At 32.4% G+C, this 23,383-nt stretch overlaps 1 protein-coding gene across 1 annotated transcript in view; it reads right to left on the reverse strand.

Annotated features, from left to right (window-relative positions):
• LOC129230554 (uncharacterized) overlaps positions 1-14,477 on the reverse strand; it is a 50,918-nt gene extending 36,441 nt beyond the window's left edge. The window contains exons 1-3 of the mRNA XM_054864958.1: positions 14,454-14,477; positions 11,457-12,974; positions 6,669-10,424 (exon numbers count right to left, since the gene is read on the reverse strand). Coding sequence (XP_054720933.1) covers positions 6,669-10,424; positions 11,457-12,974; positions 14,454-14,477 — 5,298 coding nt within the window. The remainder of the gene's footprint in view (positions 1-6,668; positions 10,425-11,456; positions 12,975-14,453) is intronic.
• Positions 14,478-23,383: the final 8,906 nt, after the last annotated feature.

Here is a 23,383-nt window from a genome sequence, read left to right on the forward strand (position 1 = left end):
TTGGGGGGGCTCTGCCCCCTCAAAAATATTTTTGAGGGGGCTTGGGCCCCCTCAGGCCCCATGGAGTCGGCGCCACTGCTATGTCTTTTTTCAGCAAAATCTATGTCACCGTTATAGCATTTATGAAAAATGCAAACTTTTCTATTCATAAATTTTAAATAAATATAAAAATATTCCTGTTTTGATTTAATATTGTAATTTATCTGTTAGCTTTTTTGTTTAGTTTGATGACTAAAAAATGTCTACGTGCAATCTTTCCACTTCAATTGCGTAATTTGTTGACGGTTTCATAGTTTTATTATTTATTTATTTATTTATTTGAATGATTAAACAACATAATTTAATGTTTTTTTAACTATGTTTAATGTACCTAAATCCATACATCATTACAATATTACTGAAATCTTAGTTATATGTTCAATTAAAAAAAACAAATCAATTGGTTATTAAACAGTCTCTTTGTTTTTCTTCCTTTTTCATTTTTATTTTTGTCTGTTGTTCTTTCTCTTTCATCATACAGCAGTTAAAAAAGGAGAAGCTTAACCCTATACAGATGATACGTAGTACGATCCAAAAGTTTGGGGACAAGCTGTATAAAACCTTACCCAGAATAGTTTACATTACCGAAGCACATTCACCTTCAAAAGGTCAGCTTGAGGGGCTACGTACTTCTGCCAGTGTTCATATAACTTTTGGAAACACTCCTGGAAGCCATTTTTCGCTACCTTCTATGATGCAGCTTTATCTTCTCCTGACGGAAGAAAGCGGCGTCCATGGAAATGGTTTTTTGCTGGGAACAGGTAAAAGTCAAACAGAGCTAAGTTCGAGGAAACGTTATGTTATTTGTTTGTCATACCAGAGTATTGACCAATCGAACCGTGCATCCTCAACATGAAAGTTGCCTTCTTACCCACGATGAAGTCAAAGCAGCAACGCAAGAGGCCTTACAGGAGTTTGCGAAAAATTTCTTCCAGGAGTGCTTGTAAAAGCTATACAAACGTTGGCAGAAGTGCATAGTCGTTCAAGCTGACTATTTTGTAGATAGATGTGCTTCGATAATGTGAACTATTCAGGGTAAGGTTTTATGCAACTTGTCCTCGAACTTTTAGATCATACTAGTACGAATGAGTTTTCAACTTACTATTTCATAACGTTTTTGAGTGATGCAAGTTTACGCGCATGAAGGCTTAGGGGTGCGACATCGATGTCGATGTTTTGAAAACATCGATGTTTTACTTTCGATGTTTTCGGAACATCGATGTTTTGGTTTCGATGTTGATGTTTTTGTATTATAATTAAAAGTTATAGTAAAATTTGCTCCAACTTTCTTGCTAGGTAATTAAATTTACGTATGGAATTGCTTCAAAAATGTCATTTATTTGTGCACATTTAAAAATATCGTTTTTTCTGTGTAAAGGATGATTTTTGGAAAGATCACTACAAGATGGTAAAAGATAACTGGAGGGTGAGGAAGAGGTCAAAGCTATTGGAAGAACTCGACAATGGTAGTTTGTTGTCAGTTCTTGCAGTCGATTCTAAGACTCCAATTCTTAAACTAAAGGAGAATCCTATATATTACTGCGGTGAATATTATAACTGTACTAATTCAGAACTGTTAAAAGTTGTGTCGAAGTATTTGATAGTGATGGCGACTTATGTTTCATCGGAAGGAGTTTTTTCTCTGCCTGGTGGAATAGTCAGCGAAAAGAGAAATGCGCTTAAACACCAAATATTGGGGGTTACTTATCGTCTACCCAGGGGCGGATACAGACTAACATTTTAGGGGGCTCATGCTAAAGAGTGATTTTCACCCCTCCTCCACGAATAAACTTATGGTTTTTGGTAAGAAAAATTTCTGAAACTGCCTAGGTGTTTAAAAAATACCACATCGGTCAGGGATATGGCACCTAATAGGACAAAAACCTCACGAATAAATTTTATAAACAATTGAAATAAGAAGTAGTATTTCAAGTATTTGCTTGTAAAATTAATTCAAAAACTGAAACAAAAACGGAAATTATTTACATTTTATCCATAAAGTGCTTGAATACAATGCGATCGGATAATATTGTCGACGTTTTAGGGAGGGGGTCATGACCCCTATGACCCTCTCCTTGTATCCGCCACTGCCTAGGTGGGCACCACTGCGAGAACCTACGTATAATGAGGTTTTGCGCTAACAACGCACTCAAAGTTTACATTTCTTGCACGATAATGAATCCTAAACGCTGATTTAAACTAATAAACTATTTACAGCACATTTAAAAATAAACTCAGCACGACTAAAAACTGAACTATCTAAAAATTATAACAGAAAGAAATTCTAATCTATAGAGACTTTACAGAAAAAAAAAACATTTATGGACTCAAATGTTTTATCGATTGAAGCGATGCCTGAAGCTTTGGATATGGTTTTGCAAAAACTATCGTTGATTAAATTTGTTGCTTATAAAAGCAAACGGGAGTCAGACACTTCTTTATTACTTCTCATTATACTGGCTCCTGAACTCAGCGCCGCAGACTAACTGTCTCGAGAAAAGCTATTTTTACTGTCTACATATTTTAAATACATATGCTATAAATAGAAAAGTGACAGTTAGTACCCCCCCCCCAAATAAAAAAAATAGAGAACTATTTACTGTTTCTTATTATGGTTTTGGTCCGGCTTTTTTTTTTTTCAAGCAGTCATTTTCACCCTACTCAAATGCAATGAACCTTGAAACAGATTACAAAGTACTGTCGCAGATTTTGATGGGAGGAGGGGGTCATGACCCCCCCCCCCTCCTCCTTGTATACACTTCTTACGGTTTCGATCAAGATTTAATTTTTCGAGCAAACATTCAAATGCTGTTGCGGGTTGGGGGGGGGGGGTGTTATGACCCCCTCACTCGTATCCGCCACTGCGTCTACCCTCAATAAGCCGTCCACCAATTACTCACAATTTGTGTTTAACTTTTTTGCACTAACAGTTCAAAACATATTTCTTGCTCTTAATAATAATTGTCAGAATTAATTTTTGTACTTTTAATATAATTTGCACAACTCTTTCTCATCATACAACTGACTGTAAGTGCTATGATATATTTTTTCGCAGATTTAACTAGTTTGTATTAATTGTTGCATGTCTTATCATTTTTTGTCTTATTATAGTACCAAGATGTTGCGAAATTATTCCTATTAAATTGTATTTATGATTTGCAGTTCAGTAGTTTCAATATATTCGTGGGGTTCGTATTCTTTTGTATTGCTTAAATTAGACGCAATGCCCTGATCCATTAAGATACTATTATACATTTGTTAGAGATTATCATCTATGTAAGTTTGTAGTGTAGTATACTAAAAAATGTATGTTAAATATTGACAAAACGATCGATGTTTTAAAACATCGATGTTCAGAAACATCGATGTTTTTTGGTCGATATATCAATACTATCGATATTTTAATTTCCAACATCGATGTTCTGAAACATCGATGTTTTGCCATCGATGTCGCACCACTAGCATGAAGACATCACAAAAGAATTCGCGATAATTAACTGAGGAGGCGTTCAAAATGGATATTTCGGTCATCTATATGTTCTTAGGTACATATGCATGTACAGATGTGCCGAAAAAACTTGTGAAGTATAAATTGGATGATCGTAAAATAAAAATTTAGTTCGATTTTTTTTTGTAATTTACAATTCCTTATTCGTTATCAATTTATTTCTGTTTGATTTTTTTTTTTTTTTTTTTTTGCCATCGGCCAACGACATCGGCCATCGGCCATTTGGAGGAAAACAATCGGCCATCGGCCCTCTTTGAACAATCGGCCAACAATCGGCATCGGCCCATCGGCCAAAAAGTGCCATCGGTCGAGCCCTAATATATATATATATATATATATATATATATATATATATATATATATATATATATATATATATATATATATATATACACAGAAGGAAATGCAGCAAAGTTGCAATCGCTTACAGTTTTTGTCATTTCATTTACAACAGCTAGTATATGAAATGAGAGTATACTGAGGGTGTAAACTACTTTAACAAAATACTAGGTAGCACAAAATCGTTATTTTGATGTTAAAAATCAATCTCTATATACGTTTTATATCGCCCTTGCTTTTAAAATCATAATTTAGCATATCAAAACTATATTTTGTAGTAATTTTCTGTATAGCCTATTATTTTGGGGATCCTCATAGGCTGAAGGTCCCTTGGTCTAGCCCTAAAAGCAAAAAAGCTTTGCTTTGTGTACACTTATTTGTATGTTTTACTGAGTAATTCTGAATTTTTTATGTTAGGATAGGAAATTTACAAATGTCAGTCAGTTAGCTCACGAAGCTATTCTAATTTTGTTATTTTAGTAATATTTTTGAAATCAAATGTCGTATGCCAGAAAGTTATTCACTTTCTTTGATACCAATTAAAATTTATCAATAATTCCTTTTGCTTCCAAAGGAGAATATTTTATTGAATCTATATTACTTTTCCCGCAGGTTGCATTCATGTCAGTCAGTTACCATGCTTTTAACTTTTTTTTTTAATCATCTAAAATACATTTTAAAAATTCAATTGTACCATTAAATTCAGCTTGAAGAAATCAATAAACTAGGAGAAAATGTTTTTTCTTAAATTATTTTTAAAATAGATATTTTGTGTTGCATGTTCGTAATATCAGTCAATTGCCAATCTGTCAGAGAATTACCAACTTGTCGTAAATACTGTAAATCTTTATTTTAGCAATACACTGGTCGCCGAGTATATGAATCCCATTTGTTCTAAACAGTTTTGATTCCATAAAGCGGCTAGTTCAATAAAGCTGACTTTTGTTTTGTTTTTGGCAATTTGATTCATTTAGCGGTTGATTCAATTAATCGGAGTCCACTGTATCAAATCTAACAAATGTATTTTTATTGCTTGCCTTTTATGTAAACTTATTTATTAGTTTTGCTGCTTAATTTTAAACATTTGCATTAGTATACTTGGAAAATTTCAGAAACATCAGTCAGTTACTGGGAAGTCAGTCAACTACCAAGCAGTTCTAATTACTGTAATTCTTTATTGCAGCAATATTTTCCTACTGAAATGCCATAGGCCGAAAGTTTATTCATTGTTCTTTGATCCTGATTTGAATTTAATAAAAATTCCTTCTACTTTCAGAAAAATCTCTTATTGAATCAGTATTACTTTTCACATAGGTTGCATTCATGTCAGTCAGTTACCAAACTTTTAACAATTTTTCTAAAATCACCCAATATGTATTTTGGAAATTCAATTACACTGTAAAATTCAGCTCGCTTAGTGTACTTTTTGTACACTAAGCGAGGAGAAAATATCTTTTTAAAAGTTAATATTTTGTGGTTTATGTTTCAAAATACTTATTGTTTTGCTCTGTAAATTTCAGTTAGTTACCCAAGGAATCGCCCTATTATGATTTATATATATTTTTTATTACAATTTAAATATTTTTATTATTATTATTTATATATTTTTATTATTATTTATATTTTTTTATTATTACTATTTACATAATTTTGCTATTACTATTTTATATTTATTTATATATTATTAAAAATTTCCTTAAAGGAGGTACTACTGTAATTTTAGTCTTTTAACTGCCTTAATAATATACAGGAGAGTTGATGAGAATACTCTAAAACAAATTAAAAGAAAATTTGAGAAACTTCATACATTTTTAATTTTATATTTTATAAATGTCACAATAGTTTTGGAATAAAAATTATAAAGCCAAACAGAAAATATTACTATAACTGATTGTAATTATTTTCTACAATATGCACTAAAATTTTATGAAAATGTAAGCACAATTAAACAAACAGATGCTTTGATCATACTCCAAAAGATAACTAAAACGTTAACTATTTTTATTTTTTAATAATTTATTAATTCCTCTTGATCATGTACTAAGATGGGAGAAATATTAAGACCATATACAGTGTACATGAAATACACCGTCAGCTCAGTCAATTCCAGGACTGCAGTTTCGTGCTTATTAGCACTCATCAGCCTGGCATAGGAGTGACTGAGCTGGAGATGTAAAACTTCTTAAGGAAGCCAAAAGTGCCAAACAAACTGGTAGCTAATACAGAATTAGCACTGACCAGACAAGTGACCGAAGCAATGGCTCGGTACAACTCGAATATTGAAGGGAAGGCAGGTATATTCAGTAAGTTACCGCTCTATAGCCAGGGCTGAGTGTGTTAATTAAATCAGTGAGCCATTTTGAACAAAAATAAGAAAAACATGGTTTGAGATTAAAATGCGCCATTTGCAGCATTTTTGTTAAAAAACTAATGAATTTTGAAAAATACATTCTGTTCAAATAGTTTCAAAAGTCTTCAATTTAATTTATTGTTTGATTAGCACATTGCTTTATTTTGAATTAATATGTTGGTAGGATTAACTCAGAATAAATTTTTGTGCTAATCAAACAGCAAATTAAAAAGTCATGGCAAAAAAAAGTGTCATGTTGCAGACTCTACATTTGGACAAAATACTGTGAAATGGCCCTACAACTAAAAATTTTTTTATACCTAATATTTAAAAATGTTTCAACTTTGCTTTTCAGAACAAATCCCTAGGATTAATTTCTAAAAATAAAGATAAAAGAAAGCTTAAGAAATATACATAAAAAATGAAACATACTTTTTTGACATTTTCTTTATCACCCTCCAGAGTTAAAGTTCCAGCAACAACATCTACATTGGCCACTTTAAGTTTACATGTATTCAACAATTCATATAAATCAAAACCATATTTACTGTACAAGGCTTTCAAAAATCCAGAAGGCATACTTGAGCGCTTTATGTCAAAAACTTTCCAGGTTGTTGGAGCTGTGGCGAGAGAATGAATTCGTAGTTCTGCTTCCCTACATGCCTCATGGGACCCGTATATCGACAAAATTCTTCTCAAATCATTGACACAGATATATGTACATGTAGAATCTTGAATCGATTTTAATAATGATTTACCATTTTGACTGAAAAGAAAAAGGTACTTTGAGTTCCCAAAGCAATTTATTTGCCTTCCTAGTATCAAGTTCAAAATAGTCTGCTGCATTGCGTTCAATTCCAAAATGTTTTTACAACCAAATTTTATTACAATGTTCTCAGTTTTTGAGTTATATTCACTAGAAAATTGATCGCACACTTTTTCTTTCATCCGAACAAATTTTTCGATTTCACTTTCGACAGCTTTGTATATTCTAAGATTACAAAATAGTCGAGAAGTCAAAACCTGTTTCAGTTTGACAGGGAAAGAATCTATTTCAGCTTTCCCATTCAACTGCTTGAAGGCAGATTCTCCATCTTTAATATTCTCAAAATAAACAAAGGCTCTCCAGTAAACGTCACTGCTCTTCGGATATTTAACATCAATTATCATTTTGTCAGAAGCTGAATACTTGCCAAATAATTTTAACAGTTTCGATTTTATGCGTCCTATATCTTCTTCAGTGAGTTTATCCTGCTTTGATCTCATTAAGTTTACATTTTTTACAGTTAGAACAGCTGGTAAACGCTCTTTTAACTTGGCTTCGATCATCTCTTCGTTCACCATTGCAGGAAGATTCGTCATATGTAATTCTCTGGGGCTGTGTTTAGAAGGAGCGAAATTAATGTATTTATCATTTATATAAAATGAAGAGCGAGCTAATGTTCCAGATGCAATAACACAGTCTGGTTCTGATTTAAATTCAACAAAACCATAACCACTGACTGGTCGACGGCACCAAGATACATCAAGGGTAAACAAGGGCAGAGACTTTTTTATTTCCTTAGGAATAAATATATTTGATCTAACAAAATGAATACCTCTTTCTTTGTTTAACTGCAACAAGGCAGTACGAGCTTGAGAGACTTTTTCAAAAGCAACGCAAATGTTTCTGCGGTTGTGCTCATTTTTTACCTTGAAAGAGCGCAACTCACCAAATTCCTCCAGTTTTTTTACAACTTCATTAACAGTTTTGAAATTTTGCAGTTCAATAGTAATTTCCTTAAATTCTCCAGGCATTATAATATCACTAATAATACCTCCAGCCCCCAAACAGCAATAAGATGAACTCTTCGGCATTCTTATGGTATCTTCTTCCTTGAGCATTTCTTTATGTGCTTCCGTAACCATTTCATTTATGTAGTTGGCAATTTTCTCATGAAATCTCTTTTCAACGTATATAATTATTTCCCCCTTGTCAACTAAAACATCAATTTTAAAATTTTTAGTCCTTGTGTACCTTTCAATCATGGATTCTAACTCTACAATTTTCCTGCCCCCTTTGCCAAGAACATGTCTGATCAAAACTGATTCACCAAATGGGCCCAAAACTTTAGGCAGAATCTGAAACCTTTTAAGCATGGCTATGTCCAACTTATAGACACCCCTGCCGCATTCCTTTCTGAGTATTTCTTCAGAAAGAGGAGTTACATCAAGCATAAAGTTCCGTGACGTCTCCATCAGATTACTATACACTAGGAACATAGGATTTTCCATCCTGAGGTAGCTTATTGCAGATGAGGGATGTATACAAAATGATTCTGATAAATAAGGTGAGAAATAACCAACTCTTGGATGTCCAGAAAAAACACAAAGATTTTCTGAATAGCAACTGAAAATAACATTTTGGAAGTTTGCTTTAAACGCTGAATTGTTATATCTCTTTAGCACATGAATTGAAAGGTCCAAACGCAAATTTTTCAAAATTTCATCGACAGATTTGGACGCCATTCTTAAAGCTCTAGAACTAATATAATTTCTTGTACACCATGCATCTCTGTCTTTCCAGGGAACTTCTTGCCATTGCTTGTAAACATCTAAAAATGTCCACAAGTCCCCTTCTTTTTTACAAAACTTGACTTTCATTTTATCAGCTTCATCTCTGTTGAATTCATTTCTTGAAAACAATTTGGCTGATTCAGATACTAATGAAGCAATAATTATGGTTTCATACCCGATTTCATTTCGAATACCCTCAAGTACCAATTTTGCTAACCTTGGTTCGATGGTCATCTGATTGATTCTTCTTCCCATATCAGTCAATTTATTATTTTCAACAGCACCTAGTAGTTCTAAGGATTCTAGAGATTTGGAAAATGCTTCTTTAGGTGGGGATTCAACAAAATCAAAATCTTTCGGTTCAACACCAAATTCCATGATTTTTAATATTGCAGTTTGAATATTAGTTTTCAGTAATTCAGGTAAAGCTCTTTCCTTCATATGATTGTAATAATTATTCTTACTATACATACGATAACAGACACCAGGCTGAGTTCGACCAGCTCTGCCTTTACGCTGTTCGGCAGAACTTCTGTTTATGAAGGAAACAACTAAAGAACTTTTATTTTTCCTAGGGAAATAGATCTTTTCTTTAGCCATTCCGCTATCAATAACAAATTTTATACCAGGAATAGTCAAAGACGTTTCTGCGGAATTAGTAGCAAATATGACCTTGCGACAATCGATGGAACTTTGAAATATTAACCTCTGCTCATTAAGGTCTGATTTTCCATGTAATCCTATGAGTTGTGGCAAAGAGTTTTTCTTACACATAGTTTTGAACAATTGAACTGCATCTTCTACTTCACTAGGTGATGTTAAAAACACTAAAATGTCACCCTTATTTTTTTCAGCATGGATGTGATGAGCAAGTTTCACACATGCTTCTAAGTAATTCCAATCTGGATCTACATCTTCTTCCAGCCAAATTACTTCTACTGGATAAAGTCGACCAGGAATGCTAATAATCATTTCATCCTTAAGTGAGAAATAGTTTCTAAACACTGTTGGATTAATAGTTGCAGAGGTTATAACAACTCTAAAATCTGGTCTTGCAACAATACAAAGCTTCAATAAGCTCAGAAGTAGATCAGTATGTAAAGTACGCTCATGAGCTTCATCAACAATGACACAAGATATCCCACTTAATTTTTTGTTCACTAAAATTCTTTTCAATAAACAATAATCAGTCACATAGAGAATTTTTGATTCCTCAGAGTACTTTTTCTCAAGTCCTATATCATACCCAACAATCTTACCAACAGAAGATCCGAGTTGTTTGCTTACATATTCAGCAAGGCCAATGGCTGCTATTTTTCTAGGCTGAGTGCAAATTATTGTACCTCTTGCAGCAAAATCAGTCTGAAGAAAGTATTCCACGAGTTGTGTACTTTTACCGGAACCAGTTTCTGCAACAATAACAGACACAGAATAAAATCTTAACAACTCTAAAATCTTCTCCTTTTGAGAATAAATAGGAAGACATCTTGCAAAACTATTGCATTCACGAGAAAAATCAACACGCAATTTTCGAACATCAAGCATAGTCTCAACAATTTCTAGCTTAGAATACAAGTTGTTTACATAATTCTCAAAAACTGTTCGACTATCTTTCAAAGTTTTTACGGTTTCCTTTAAAGTTAGCTGCATTTCCTTATTTGAGATAGATTTTAACTGACTTAAGATTCTTTGTATTTTTTCGGTATATTTTTCAACATGAATATCTGCCAACTTGTTTACATCAGAGCGGAAATCTTTTACCATTTTCTCTTTACAATCGCAAGGTTTTTTTATGGTGGTTTTTAAACTTGAAACTTTATCAACATGAGGAATACTCACCTTTTTAGATTTGCTTATTAAGCCTTTTAATGTGATTCTAGCATCCTCTGCTTTATTTTTCCGTTCAAAATTAATAATCAAAGTCCCAGAGAAATTACAACAGTGATCAATTTCAAATTTATCATGATGAAACAAATTCTTTAAAAATTTTTGCCAATGCTGTACATCTTTCGAATTTTCAGAAACATTAATCTTCAGGAAAAAACCTCTTTCAATACAAACAGGTCTCTCAATACCGGATTTTGATGTAGACCTCTCATTTTGAGAAATAAGAGAGCTAGAGCTTGAAAAAACTTTTGAATTTTTCAAAGAATTAGCTTCATTGGAGCAACTATCAATTTTATTTATATTCCTTTTGTAAACCTGTTGAGACCGAACTGAATTTTCTGGTTTTGAATTCCCAATATCAAAATATTTATCACCCTCATTCCGTGATCTATTTTTGTTCTTGTCATAGTTAGGCGGAGAATGAGTTTCCAACCTGGATGGTTTTCTCTCATCAAATGTGCTACTTTTATTATACCTATTGTCTCTTTGATTACCGTAAGTAGAACATTTGTCAATCTTTGGATTCGTTTCAGAAATCGAACTAGCCCTAGAAGAAGTTCGAGAATCATTCTGCTCAAGTCTTTCACTGTTTTGCAGATTGAAAGTTTCTCTTCTTGCTGAACTGTTATTCTCTTTATGAGCACCTATAGATGAACGTTTGTAGGGGCTTTTATCAATATGAGGAACTTTCAATGATTTGTCATAATCTTGTCTAGACTGAAAATCATTCTGCTCATGCTTTTGACTGTTTCGCAGATTGAAATTCGCTCTTCTTACGGGACTGTTATTCTCTTTACGAGCATCTACAGATGAACTTTTACAAGGGCTTCTGTCTATAAGAGGAACTTTTGTTGATTTGTCACGATCTTGCCTGAACTCAGTGTCTTTGTCACAAATTGTGGAAGACTCTTTATTAGAAAACTTATTTGCATTGAAGTTAGGTTTATTACTATGTACAGATGATGAAATGTTAGAATGTGAATCTTTATAAGTCACTTGAGCAGCTTTGTGAGAATTGTGGTCAGAATAATTTGATGCATTTTTACTGTCTGATTTTTGATTTTGCACAGCTGAGTTTTGTCTTGACATGGGCTTACGATTTTCCAAGCTTGAATTAGAGTCTTTACTTCCATCTAATTTATTTGGTTGACTTGTATTGGATGCTCTTCGATAAGAATCATTTCGATGAACTTTACCGTGTGCAAAATCAGACCCATGTTTATAGTTATTTTTACCAGCTTTGTAATAATAAATATTATCACTGTCCTCACAATTTTCCCTAACTTTGTTACTAACAGCTGAATGAGGTTTTCTCGCTGATTTTACAGTTTGACAGTTTAAATTAGAAGTGGTATCCCGATTTTGTTCAATAAAATTCTGCACCTCATCTTTAATACTTTTGCCAAAACTTTTCTGGTGACTTGACCCTTTGTCAAAATTTTCATTTTTCTTCTGATGGCAAAATTTGTCATTGTGTACCTCTTTGGTGAATTTGCCTCCTTTATTTTGATTATGAGATGAAGTATATTCAGGTTGGTTTGAATATTCAGTATTAGGATTTTTCCTGATATAAGGATTTTCATTATTAAAATCTGTTCCTTGTTTCCCTCTTCTATTATTCCAGTTTCTCTCCTTCAATTTTATATCTGACTTTATATCAGTTTCTTTCTGTTGTTGAGATATAGGATCAGAATGTTCTTTAACTATATCAACAGAGTGATTTGATTTAGAATGAATATTCTTTGAAGTTTCATAAAATGGTTTATTTGTTGCAACAAATTTATTGTCTGACCAGTACTGCCTGCTGGCTTTGTCGTCCTGACTTGAAAGAGATTGACTGCTAGAAGATTGATTTTGATATGAAGTATCATTTACAGATACAGTACTTTTTACACTTTTATGACTCTCTGAGTTTTGCCTCCCAAAATCGATATTAGTGTTAGGTGAAAAGCAAACTATCTCGGATTTCGAATGATCAATTTTGAAACCAACACTTTCCAGCAAACTTAGAAATTTTTTCTTAAAACGTGGAGGCAAATCTTGATAATCGTCAGTGCAATATAATCCTTCACCAATAGAGTGAGCCCTTTGTTCGACATAACTTTCTGTATCTTCATATCTGGCCTGGAATTGCATGTCCTTTACTTCTTGATTTTGTCGAGATCTCCTGTAGTTACGTTTAACACTTTCTTCCTCACTTTGAATATCTTGAATTTGCGGTGCTGCAGCTTCATGACTAGCTTCTGATTCCTCATCATTTCCAAATTTAGCTTCAACATGTCCATGATTTTCCATCTGAAAATAAAGCAATAATTTATACAAATACAAAGCTTAAACTTTTAAGAAATAAATCACTTCACAATTTAAAATAAAAGCAGATATCAAAACTACGAGAGGTCGTTTTTAATTTTGCGGAATGGAGGACACACATAGTAAATTAAACTTCAATGTTATTTTTTTTCCATCTATTCACTTGTAACACAAAAACATTTCTTAGATCTATCAATAAATTGGTTTTTACCTGCATTAAAAAAATATTGAATCTTTCACCAAAAAATATGCTGAAATTGCTTATCTCACTTCTTCATCGCTTGTAAATTTCTTCCCACAAGTTCCTATTTTTCATTTTGAGGAACAGGTAGTATTCACTCGCGACCAGGTCTGGGCTATTCGTGAATGATTCTTAATATCAAAGCCTACTTTGTGCAGGGCAGCCAACGAAAGACTCTTGTGAACTGGAGCATTGTCATGCAGGAGCAACCCAACTTTTGTCAATTTTTCTTCCTCTTTTTTTCTTTAATTGCTTCTTTAAACTGTTCTAACATTAAAGCATAATATTCTCCCGTTATACTGACACCTTTATCTTTATAATCGATCAATAATACTCCTTTCGAATCCAAAAGATTGCCGCCATGTGGTTTCCAGCTGATTGTATCACCTTAAACTTCCTGGGCAGTGCTGTAACTTTTTTGTGCCACTGTATGGAGTCTTGCTTAGACTCAGGTTCATAAGGATAAACACGAGTTTCAATCCCGTTAACAATCTGGACTAATACACGATCTTTATCCTCTCTACAGAGGTCTTAATGTTTCCAGTTTTCTTCTCGAATGGGTTGCTTAATTGGCGATTGTTCAACGTCTAATGATGCAGTTAAGATAAAACTTGGTATTTATACTAATGAAGAGTCACAGAACACCTGATGGCTAAAAATATCCCCATCACTTATTCCCATCCTCGCCATTCCGCGAAATTAAAAACGTGCCCTCGTATGTTTTTACATCTATCTTTATAATAGTTATTTTGGCTCTTTCACATTTTTATGTATTTGAATTTGACCTTTAGGAAGCACATGTTTTTGTCAGATATATTCAATCAACTCTTTTGTAAACAGGAAACCAAGCCTAGAAGCTACAGGATTTCAGACAAAAATAATGAAACTTGTGCTGAATGTTTTTGATCTGTGTCTAACTGCTAAAAGTTACGTTTGTTACTTTTCTGGAGACAAAAGGTTTTAATATTACAAAATAAGCAGAAATACCAGAAATTGGAAAAATAAAAAATCTGGCGTAAATGAGGACAGAGTCAAGGGGCAGACTCTTTGAAATTTGGATTAGTAGGAGTATTTTGAAGCAATTGAGTGTGTGCACCATCACTCTTTGGGGAGGGGGGGGGGAGACTTATGAATAACAGGTTGAAAATATTTGGACCTAAAATACTTGTGGTCAGATGACAAAACAGCAACTGTTGTTTGTGGTTGCAGGGGTACCCACCCACCCAACCCCAAAGAGCAGGGCTCATCCTTTCTAAATATTGCTAAGACCGCCTCCCCCCCTCCTCAAATCAGAAAAATACCTGACAAACCCCCAGGGTTGGCAAAAACCTGGGGTTTTTTTAAAAAGCCCACGAACCCAGGGTTTTTTGATTAAAACCCCAAAAAACCCAACTAAAGCTGGGTTTTTTAAAAGAAATGTGGTTTTTTTTTTGTTTTTTTTTTTGTCTTTTTGTAGGGAAAATGTGGGGTACTTGTAGCATATTGTGAGGTAAGTATATGGACAAAGCGCAAAAATTGTCCTGAGGTAAAAAAGCTGGAAAACTAGTTAAAATTCAGAATTTTCTGAAGAAAAGTATAAAAGAGGACGAAACCCAAGAATGGTGAAGTTTCAGATTTTTTAGCTTCCATAATTACCAACAGTTAAGGCAAAGTTACTTCTTGAGTGATAAAATCTATTGTTCGTTTTTAATTACTACATTTTTTTTTTTTTTTTTTTTTTTTGCATTTTACTTTATTGTATTTCATTTTGTTATGCAAAACTACTATAGAACCTCAAGTAGTTTAAATCCCTATTTACTGAATTCCAGCTTAATCAAGACATTTCTTTGAATTTTATGTTGCCTGTTTTTCTATTTCTGTGTACAGAGAAAGAAATATTAAACTTTTTCGTAAGATAATGAAAATACTGTGCATCCTATTCTGTTTTCTGTCCGACCGTTTGTAAAACCTGCTAATTTCTAAAAAATATACCTTGTTTATTCAAGATTTGTGACGTGTTGGGTTGCAGAAAATAATTCACATGAAAGCCTTTTAGCTAGAGCAGTTTAATCTGTACAATCTACAAATATTGCGAAAATCAGACCTGACAGGACTTAGTCAAGATAATTTGATTATTTATTGACCAGTTAAAGAAAGAAGTTAAATATATGTTTTTTAAATCTTTGAAGTATTTTTTTAATGCCGTTAAGTGTTAAGAAATACTATTAGAGCTCAAATTTAATTTTTTATGTACATTGTCTGCGGTGAAGAACAAATAAAAAAAAAGAAGTTTAAATTGTGAAAGTATATAAATTAATTTTTCTTAAACTTCTCAGAAAATATTTAAAAACCCAAAATTGGGCTAAATAATGGGTTTAAAAAAAAAAAAACACATTGGGCCCAATACAGCCAACCCTGCAACCCCCCCCCCCCCCCCGCTAAAAATTTTAATGGTGTAGTCTGTGCCGTGATGCTTCCTGGTGGGCACCCATGGGTAGTTGAATAAGTTCTCGCTATTTTCTAACAGATGGTGTCACGGAAGATGATTGCGATTGTTTGTGATAGTGACACATCTATAAAGTAACAGGGTTAAAAAATATCATGATATTTTCGAAAATATCAAAAATATCTGATATATTGATACATATCGAACATTTTGATATATATCCGATATTTTCAATCTCTTTAAATACTAACTGAATTCTCAAATCACTGTTGTTTATTTTCTTATATTATTAACATAGAGTAGAGACATACCGAATACTCGGTACTCGGCCAATACTGAGTAGTTGTAAAAAATTTAATATTGTTCAAAGCAGATTTTACAATTAATTTAAAAAAAGTGCAAGCAATATACTGCAATCATTTACAATTAAAATTTAAAAAAGTTTTGAAAATAATGAAGTTTGTTATGCTTTAATGGAGTAAAACTTATATTTTAATGCTTCAAAGTTAATGAAACTTACAGTGGCTCCCAAAAGTGTTCGTACACTTTGAATTTTTTCAGTAAAACCAAAATAACGCGAAACTGAATTCGAATATGAAGTCCAAGATTTTTTCACATCATTCCTATGTCATTCTAAATAAAATCCTGTAGTTTTTTTTTTTTTTTTTTTCCAAACATTGCCTGGTTTTATTTTTGAAATTTGACAAAAAACAAAGAGACAGAGAAAAAATATGCCACAAAAGTCATCCTACACTGAAACATTTTTGTATAAATTCATGGTTAAAATTATCACATGTCACATGGAGTTGTATTTTAAGAGCTGTCTTGAAACTTTTTGAGTTATGGGGGGTTTTTTTCAGGGAGATTTGCTCTCATAAATTGTCTAATTTTTGAACGGGAGGCAAATTAACATCTTTATTTTTATCTGTTATGCTCTTTCTATGTACTTGTTTTCTTAATTTTTCCATTTTTTGTGTTAATTTTTTATTCTCTGTTTTAAGGTGCAAATTATCCTTATAAAGCTTCGTTCTGTTTCGTTTAATTTCCTTCCATCCACTGCAGCTGCGTGAATTTATGTCTTCACCAGGTGAAAATATTAAGGCAGATTCAAGTCTCCCCCCCCCTGCTCCCCAGTTGTTTTGCCTTAGTTTTTTCTATTTAGTTGAATTTTTCGAGCAGGCATATCAGAATGTAATCGTTCTGTTGCATGTTATCTGTCGCATGTTTTTTGTTTCAACTCTTTTTCCTTATTTTTATTTAGTTTTCTTCGTTCTCTATAACAGAACTGCTTTTCAGCAGCGGTTCATGCCATTATCTGCAACAAAAAGGGGCAAATTTATTAAAAATCTCATTATTGTAGGTTAAGAAGCTCTTTAAGAAGGTTACATTAAGGTAAAAACGTGCTTCTTATTATAAAAACTATACAGTTCTTGCAATTTAAACAAAAAAAAGACTAGCGCTCTTTACCATTAAAAATATTTTCCACGTACCAAAAATGAACTCATTTAATGATAACGTAAATAAAAGGGATTGAAAATTCCTATACAGTGAAACCTGTGTAAGTTGACCACTTGCGGTGCAGTACTTTGGTGGTCAATTTAGACAGGTGGTCAACTTATAAAGGGGGTATTGTTTTTTTTTTTTTTTTGTTTTTGTTTTTTTTTTTGTCATTTCTTGCTCTATGTATTCATTTTTTGACTGACTGACACTTACTCTTTCTGTTCAACTCACTTTCATTGTTTAATATTACTTTGAAACAATAATTTAAAATGTTATTCAAATGTTTTTAGAGATTATTTTCCCAGAATGACGTATAATGTGTCATGCAAATTTAAAACTTCAGTAAATTGATCAAAAAAAAAAAAAAAAGAAATTTTATTGTTTATGAAAAGTTACTCATTTGATATTAATAGTTCCTAAAAATTCATAGCTTCTCAAAAATTACAAATTTTTCTCATATACATTTATAACTCCATGATGATCTACTTTTCAACACCTCAAGTTTGGCGCACCTATTAGACTAGTTTTGGAAATTCCATATGTTTTCCAGCTAATTTTCTCTGGCTTTCTCCCTTTTCAATTAATTTTACTATTTCATATTTTTTATCAATCTCAAGTTCATCTAACTTTCTTTTTGAAGCCATTTTAAGTAAAACTATAACAAGAAGAGCAACAAGCTGGACTCTCATAGTTCAAAAAGGCAGTTGAAAATGAAAATGTCCTCTCTCTTAATCCCTTACACCAGAAGTACTGCAATGCAAGTAACTTTACTCTTTAGCACAATTCCATTGTTGCCACAAAATATTGCAACTGGAAAAAAATACTTCGAACTTTTCTGTTGACACATGTTTTCATTGAACAGAGAGTACAAAAGGCAATCTCAAATATATCAACAAAAGAAAAACAAGTTTGGGGAATAAAAGGATTCTCAGTAGTTTTCCTATGTGATTGAACTCAAAAGGAAGTTTAGTTATGCTGCTGTTTTATTTAGCTAGTAAAATGCTGGTTTGGTATCAAAAATATTCTTCGAAAGCTATAAAAAAATATATATAATAAAATCATTTGCTAAAGAAAATTTAAAAAAAATAAACCAAGTGGTCAACTTACAAAGGGTTTTATTCAATACTCCAAACCAAATTTGGTGTTCATTAGTGGTCAAGATAGACAGGTGGTCAAGATAGAGCGGTGGTCAAGTTACAGAGGTTTTCCTTCATTATATAAGATAGGACTAATTCCGTTCCTGACAAAAGCGGTCAACATAGACAGGTGGTCAACTTACAAAGGTGGTCAAATTTACAGGTTTTACTGTATTAGAAATCTAAATAGAGTCTTAAGAGAAGAAAAATGTGCCTTTTAGTTTGATGGAGGAGGTTAGTAGGAGGACCTCTTTTGTTTTGATTATCCAGCTCTGACAAAATTTGGATGTAACCAAAGAAAAATTTGCAAGTTCTTAATTTAATTTTATTTAACATACATATTTTACATATAAGTTAAAGTAAATACTGCATGTTCTTTCAACCTAAATATTTTTTTTTTCCAAATTAAATTACATAGTAAGCTTAGAAACAATTAAGTCCCCTATTATTCATGGAAACAATGCAAAAGTATGATTTTTTTTTCTTTAAACTTAACCTGAAAGTTTTAACAAGGATTAAACAAAAAAATGTTTAAACATTTATATAATTTAATAGTAACACAGGGCACACATCAAAAAGACACCTACCACCAAGTGTCATGTTCTTTTTATCTAGAGTTCTTCAAAACAGCACATATGAAAAAAATGGCTACTTTACATTAAAAATAACTTGTAGAGAAGTGCATAGCTATTGTTAAAAATAGTTAAATAACAAATTATTATTATAATAATTAAAGAATAAGGAGGCAGTAACACAACAGAAAAATATTAGGGAATACAAGATTTTCTTCCATAAATTAAAAAAAATTAGGAGTTTTTTCTTTTTTTTTTAAACATGTTAATATAATATCATGTTTACCAAGAGTTGAAAAGAAAAAGAAACATTTTTGAAAAATTAATAACATGAAGAAAAAAAAAGTGCTGTTGGGACAGAGCTTTTTCATTGGATACAATTTCAATAATCCCATTTAAAAAGTATAAAATGTACTTTTTTTTTTTTTTTTGTGTAAAATTTTAGTAATATATCAAAGAAAAATATGTCTGACCTATCACTTTTAACGTTTACATTTAACTTTGGAGTAAAATTTGGGTAAAGATTACAACTTAAAGCCTCGGACACCAAATCTTGCTTTAATTTTGGAATAACCCACATATAAAAAACATATCTGATGAACAGTTTAATTTGTTGGTATCAAATATTACTTAAATACATTTGAATTTTAAAATTCTATTTAACTCAAAAAAATCTGATTTAATTTTTTTTAATTTGATTTAAAACAAAAAAAAATCCCTTTTTTTCTTTGAAAAAAATGATGTTTATCAACCCTGATTTGCGGACCAGTAGTTCATTCTACAAATTTCTAATATTAAATAAGATTGTTTTTAATGAAAAAATATAAAAATTCAAAATAAAATCTGTTAAAGTAACATTATATATTAAAAATTTATTGAATGTAAACGTTCAAATATACAATTTAAAAGTTTAAAAACATATTTAAACTATTTCTACAGCTGATTCTAATTTAGAAGTTGCGATTCTTCATAAAAAATGTCAACAAATATGAATGTATTTTTTGAATAATAGTAACAAAATATTCCTGCATCATTTCTTTCTTCATGGATGTGCCTTGTATTATATATTCTAGAAAATCACCAGTCATAATGTAACGGGTGCAAATTTCTCGACCATTTTCATTCCGTTCCACTTGTAGAGATAATAAAGAACTCAATGAGGTCTCGATCGAAATTCATGTTTGCGAAAAACATAATTTGAATTCTAGACACCAAAATTCAAATGAATGCTGGGTATTTGATGTTCATTTCTTTACTACAATTTTACTCAATTTCAATGGATACTCTTCCAAAAAATCGAGAAGGCTTCTACACTTCTCATCATTTTTTTCAATGATATTTTGTAATCCAATTCTGCTAAAATGTAGTCATTTGTGGATTACTACCGCTATGAGTAACCACTCCTTCTCTCCAAAGAAAGTTCGAGCTTATCCAGGGCCGCCGTTTGGGTTGGCATATTGGGTCTATAGTACCGGGGGCCCCTGGAGCTTTGAGGGGCCCGTAATGTCATAAAGCTGTTTTTTTCTGGTCTTGAACTAAACGAGCACTTTCCCGTATATCCATATCTACTTTCTAGTATCTGATCAATATTTTCAAACACAGCTAAAATCGCAAATTGTTTCAAACATATTTTTTTGATAGTTTAAGCTGATTTCTAGGAATAAAATATGCCTCACTCATCTAAAAAAGTAAATGCGTAAAAAAAATAAACAAACAAATAAAATAGCAGCACCTATTAAACAAAACAGCTAATACTTTTTTCCTTAAAAAAAAATCTTAACCGCTTTCAAAAAAAAATATTCAGCTCATGAATATAAATACATCATTATGCAAAAAGAAAGAAAAACGTGTTTTTTCCCCTGTTGCCAAAAAAAAAAAACGTTTTCAACTGAATTGATGTACTTTCCAAAATAAATTAAAATCAATAAAATGTGAACTTAAAAAATAGTTTTCATTGTCAAAAAAAAAAAAAAAAATTATGCACATATCTTTATGTAGAAAAATAAATGACTTCAAGTTTATCCGCCAAAAATTGAATACATAAATTAAAACTTGAGAGTGAAAATCCCCAAAGCAGAATACTTTACGATGTTCTGCAACGGAAAATCATTTGACTAAAATTGTTCTGCAAGTACTTTAAGCAATGTACGCGAAAAAACGTGACATTTTAAACAAGTTGGGTGGCAAAAATCAAAATCATTTCACATAGTTTTTTTTTAAACTGGACTGTTACTATTTATTTTTGTGGAAATGAGATATTTCCGGAAACATCACAGCTTTCAACCAAATGACTTATTAAAGAGCACTGAATTTGGAAAATTAGTTGATCATGAAAACAATAAAATCAAAAAAACTTTAACAAGGTGCCGAACCTAAACCGATTGAGATTCTCCAAAAATAGTTTATATGCTTTTCAAAATGCATAGAAAGAGCAAAGATACAAAATTTTATAAAAATCCGAACCTAGGTGTCAAACCACATTTTTCGGTGAATTTTACATGGCATGAAGGAGCAATTAAAATAATGTTACTAAACAAAGAAATTACTGAAATAATAAATAGAATAAGTTGAGTTTGGGTTGCATGTAATAAAACACTTCAAAACAATTAAAATATTTTCTGGATGCAAAAGGATTGAAATCTTAAACAAGACACGCAATTTCCAACGATGGACATGTTGGCATGTTTCCTAAACATGCATGGCGGAAATTGTAGTGGATGAAGATCGATTGGAAAAAACCTACAAAGGACTAATCGAATTCAACATTGTGAGCTTTCCCCCAAATTATCGCAATTTGAGACAATTTTAGTTTTTCTACTAATTTTAAGAAATTTGCAAACTCTACAGATTTTCTGCACCGCAGTTTCTGCAGATTTTCTGCATCGCAGTTTCTGCAGATTTTCTGCACCGCAGTTTCTGCAGATTTTCGGCACCGCGGTTTCTGCAAATTTTCGGCATCGCGGTTTCTGCAAATTTTCGGCACCGCGGTTTCTGCAAATTTTCGGCATCGCGGTTTCTGCAAATTTTCGGCACCGTGGTTTCTGCAGAAATTTCAATGAAATTTGCAGAATTTCTGCAGAAAATTTGTCAGTTTTCCTCTCACATTTAAACAGAATTGTTCTGCAGCTCAAGCATCTGTTCTACGACGTACGTCGCAAATTTAGTAGTATTCTGCTTTGGGGGTGAAAATAAAAACATGTCATATTAATAATAATTATTTCAGTTAAAACCATGGCTGCGGAGTCGGAGTCAATCTCATTTTGGGATAAGAGTCAGATTCGGGAGTCGAAGATCTTTAATTCAAAGACTCGGAGTTGGAATCGGTCATTTCCCTTAGAGTCCGCAACTCTGCTAATGTTCGGGAGTCGAAGTCGGATTTGTTTTGATATAAAGGAGTCTGAGTCAAATATCCAAGAATCGGAGTCAGTAATTTTTCTTCCGTGTGTAAATTTTTGCCAAAGCTACAAAGTCAGAGTCGAAGTCGGAGTCAGGTGCCCCAAAATTCTCGGAGTTGGTGTCAGGAATTTGTCGTCAAGAGCTATTTTCAACAAAATTTGTTTGAAGTAAATCCACCTTCTAGTGCGGGGAATCTACATTGACTTTCAGTTTCCCCGTAGGTGCTAATGTTAAGGGATTTGAACTTCAAAATTGAACAAAAAATTGTTCAAAAAAAAAAGTGAAATATGGGAATGAGGTGTTCTAGACGAGATCTTTCGAACAAAAAAAATTAAAAACAATTGTTCGAATCAGATTAATTCACTCAAAAGTTATATGGTGGGGGGGGGGGGGGTGCAGACAGACATGGTTCCCCATCTATATACGCTACCTTCCCCTACTTCTATAGTACGGCTTTTTTAATTTTGAAATATGAAAATTAACATGATCCACGCACTAGATAGCGCACAGCAAATAATTGCAGACAAAACATGAACCAATTAAAGTATACATGTACAATGCTGCAGTTGGAGGAGAACGTTAGGGGGAGGGATGCCATTTCGAAATATTTTGTTTTTACTGTAAAAACAATGCAAATAGGTTTTAAAAAAACTTTTTCTTTCGGTATGGTTTCTTGTGGTCCGAAACCCCAAGGTAAGAGGTTAGTTTTCTTTGGATACAGAAGAATTTCTTTGTTCCCTTTATTTTTAATAAAATATGTTTAAAAAATAATGAAATCTTCACATCGCGCTACTTTTACCAGGTAGAGTAACTTGAACAGCTCAGACAAAGCACGTGTATCTGAGCTGTTTTCAGCATAGACACGGGAAACGAACCGGTTTCTATGCTACAATGCGACTCCATCAGACATCACCAAGGGAGTAGATGAGTCAGTGCATTCCATTCTTTGATGGTCATTCAATGGTCTGAGATTCCATTAGCCCTTTCATTCTTTGCCACAAACACAACTGTGGAATGTCTAGTTTTATAATGGTAAGATTCTGGAACAAGTGTTAAATTTGAATCTTAAGTCTTAAACATTTAAATGAATGTCAAAAAAAAAAATAAAAGAAAAAAAATCAATG

The sequence above is a fragment of the Uloborus diversus genome, chromosome 9, assembly GCF_026930045.1.
Source record: "Uloborus diversus isolate 005 chromosome 9, Udiv.v.3.1, whole genome shotgun sequence".
NCBI lineage: Eukaryota > Metazoa > Arthropoda > Arachnida > Araneae > Uloboridae > Uloborus > Uloborus diversus.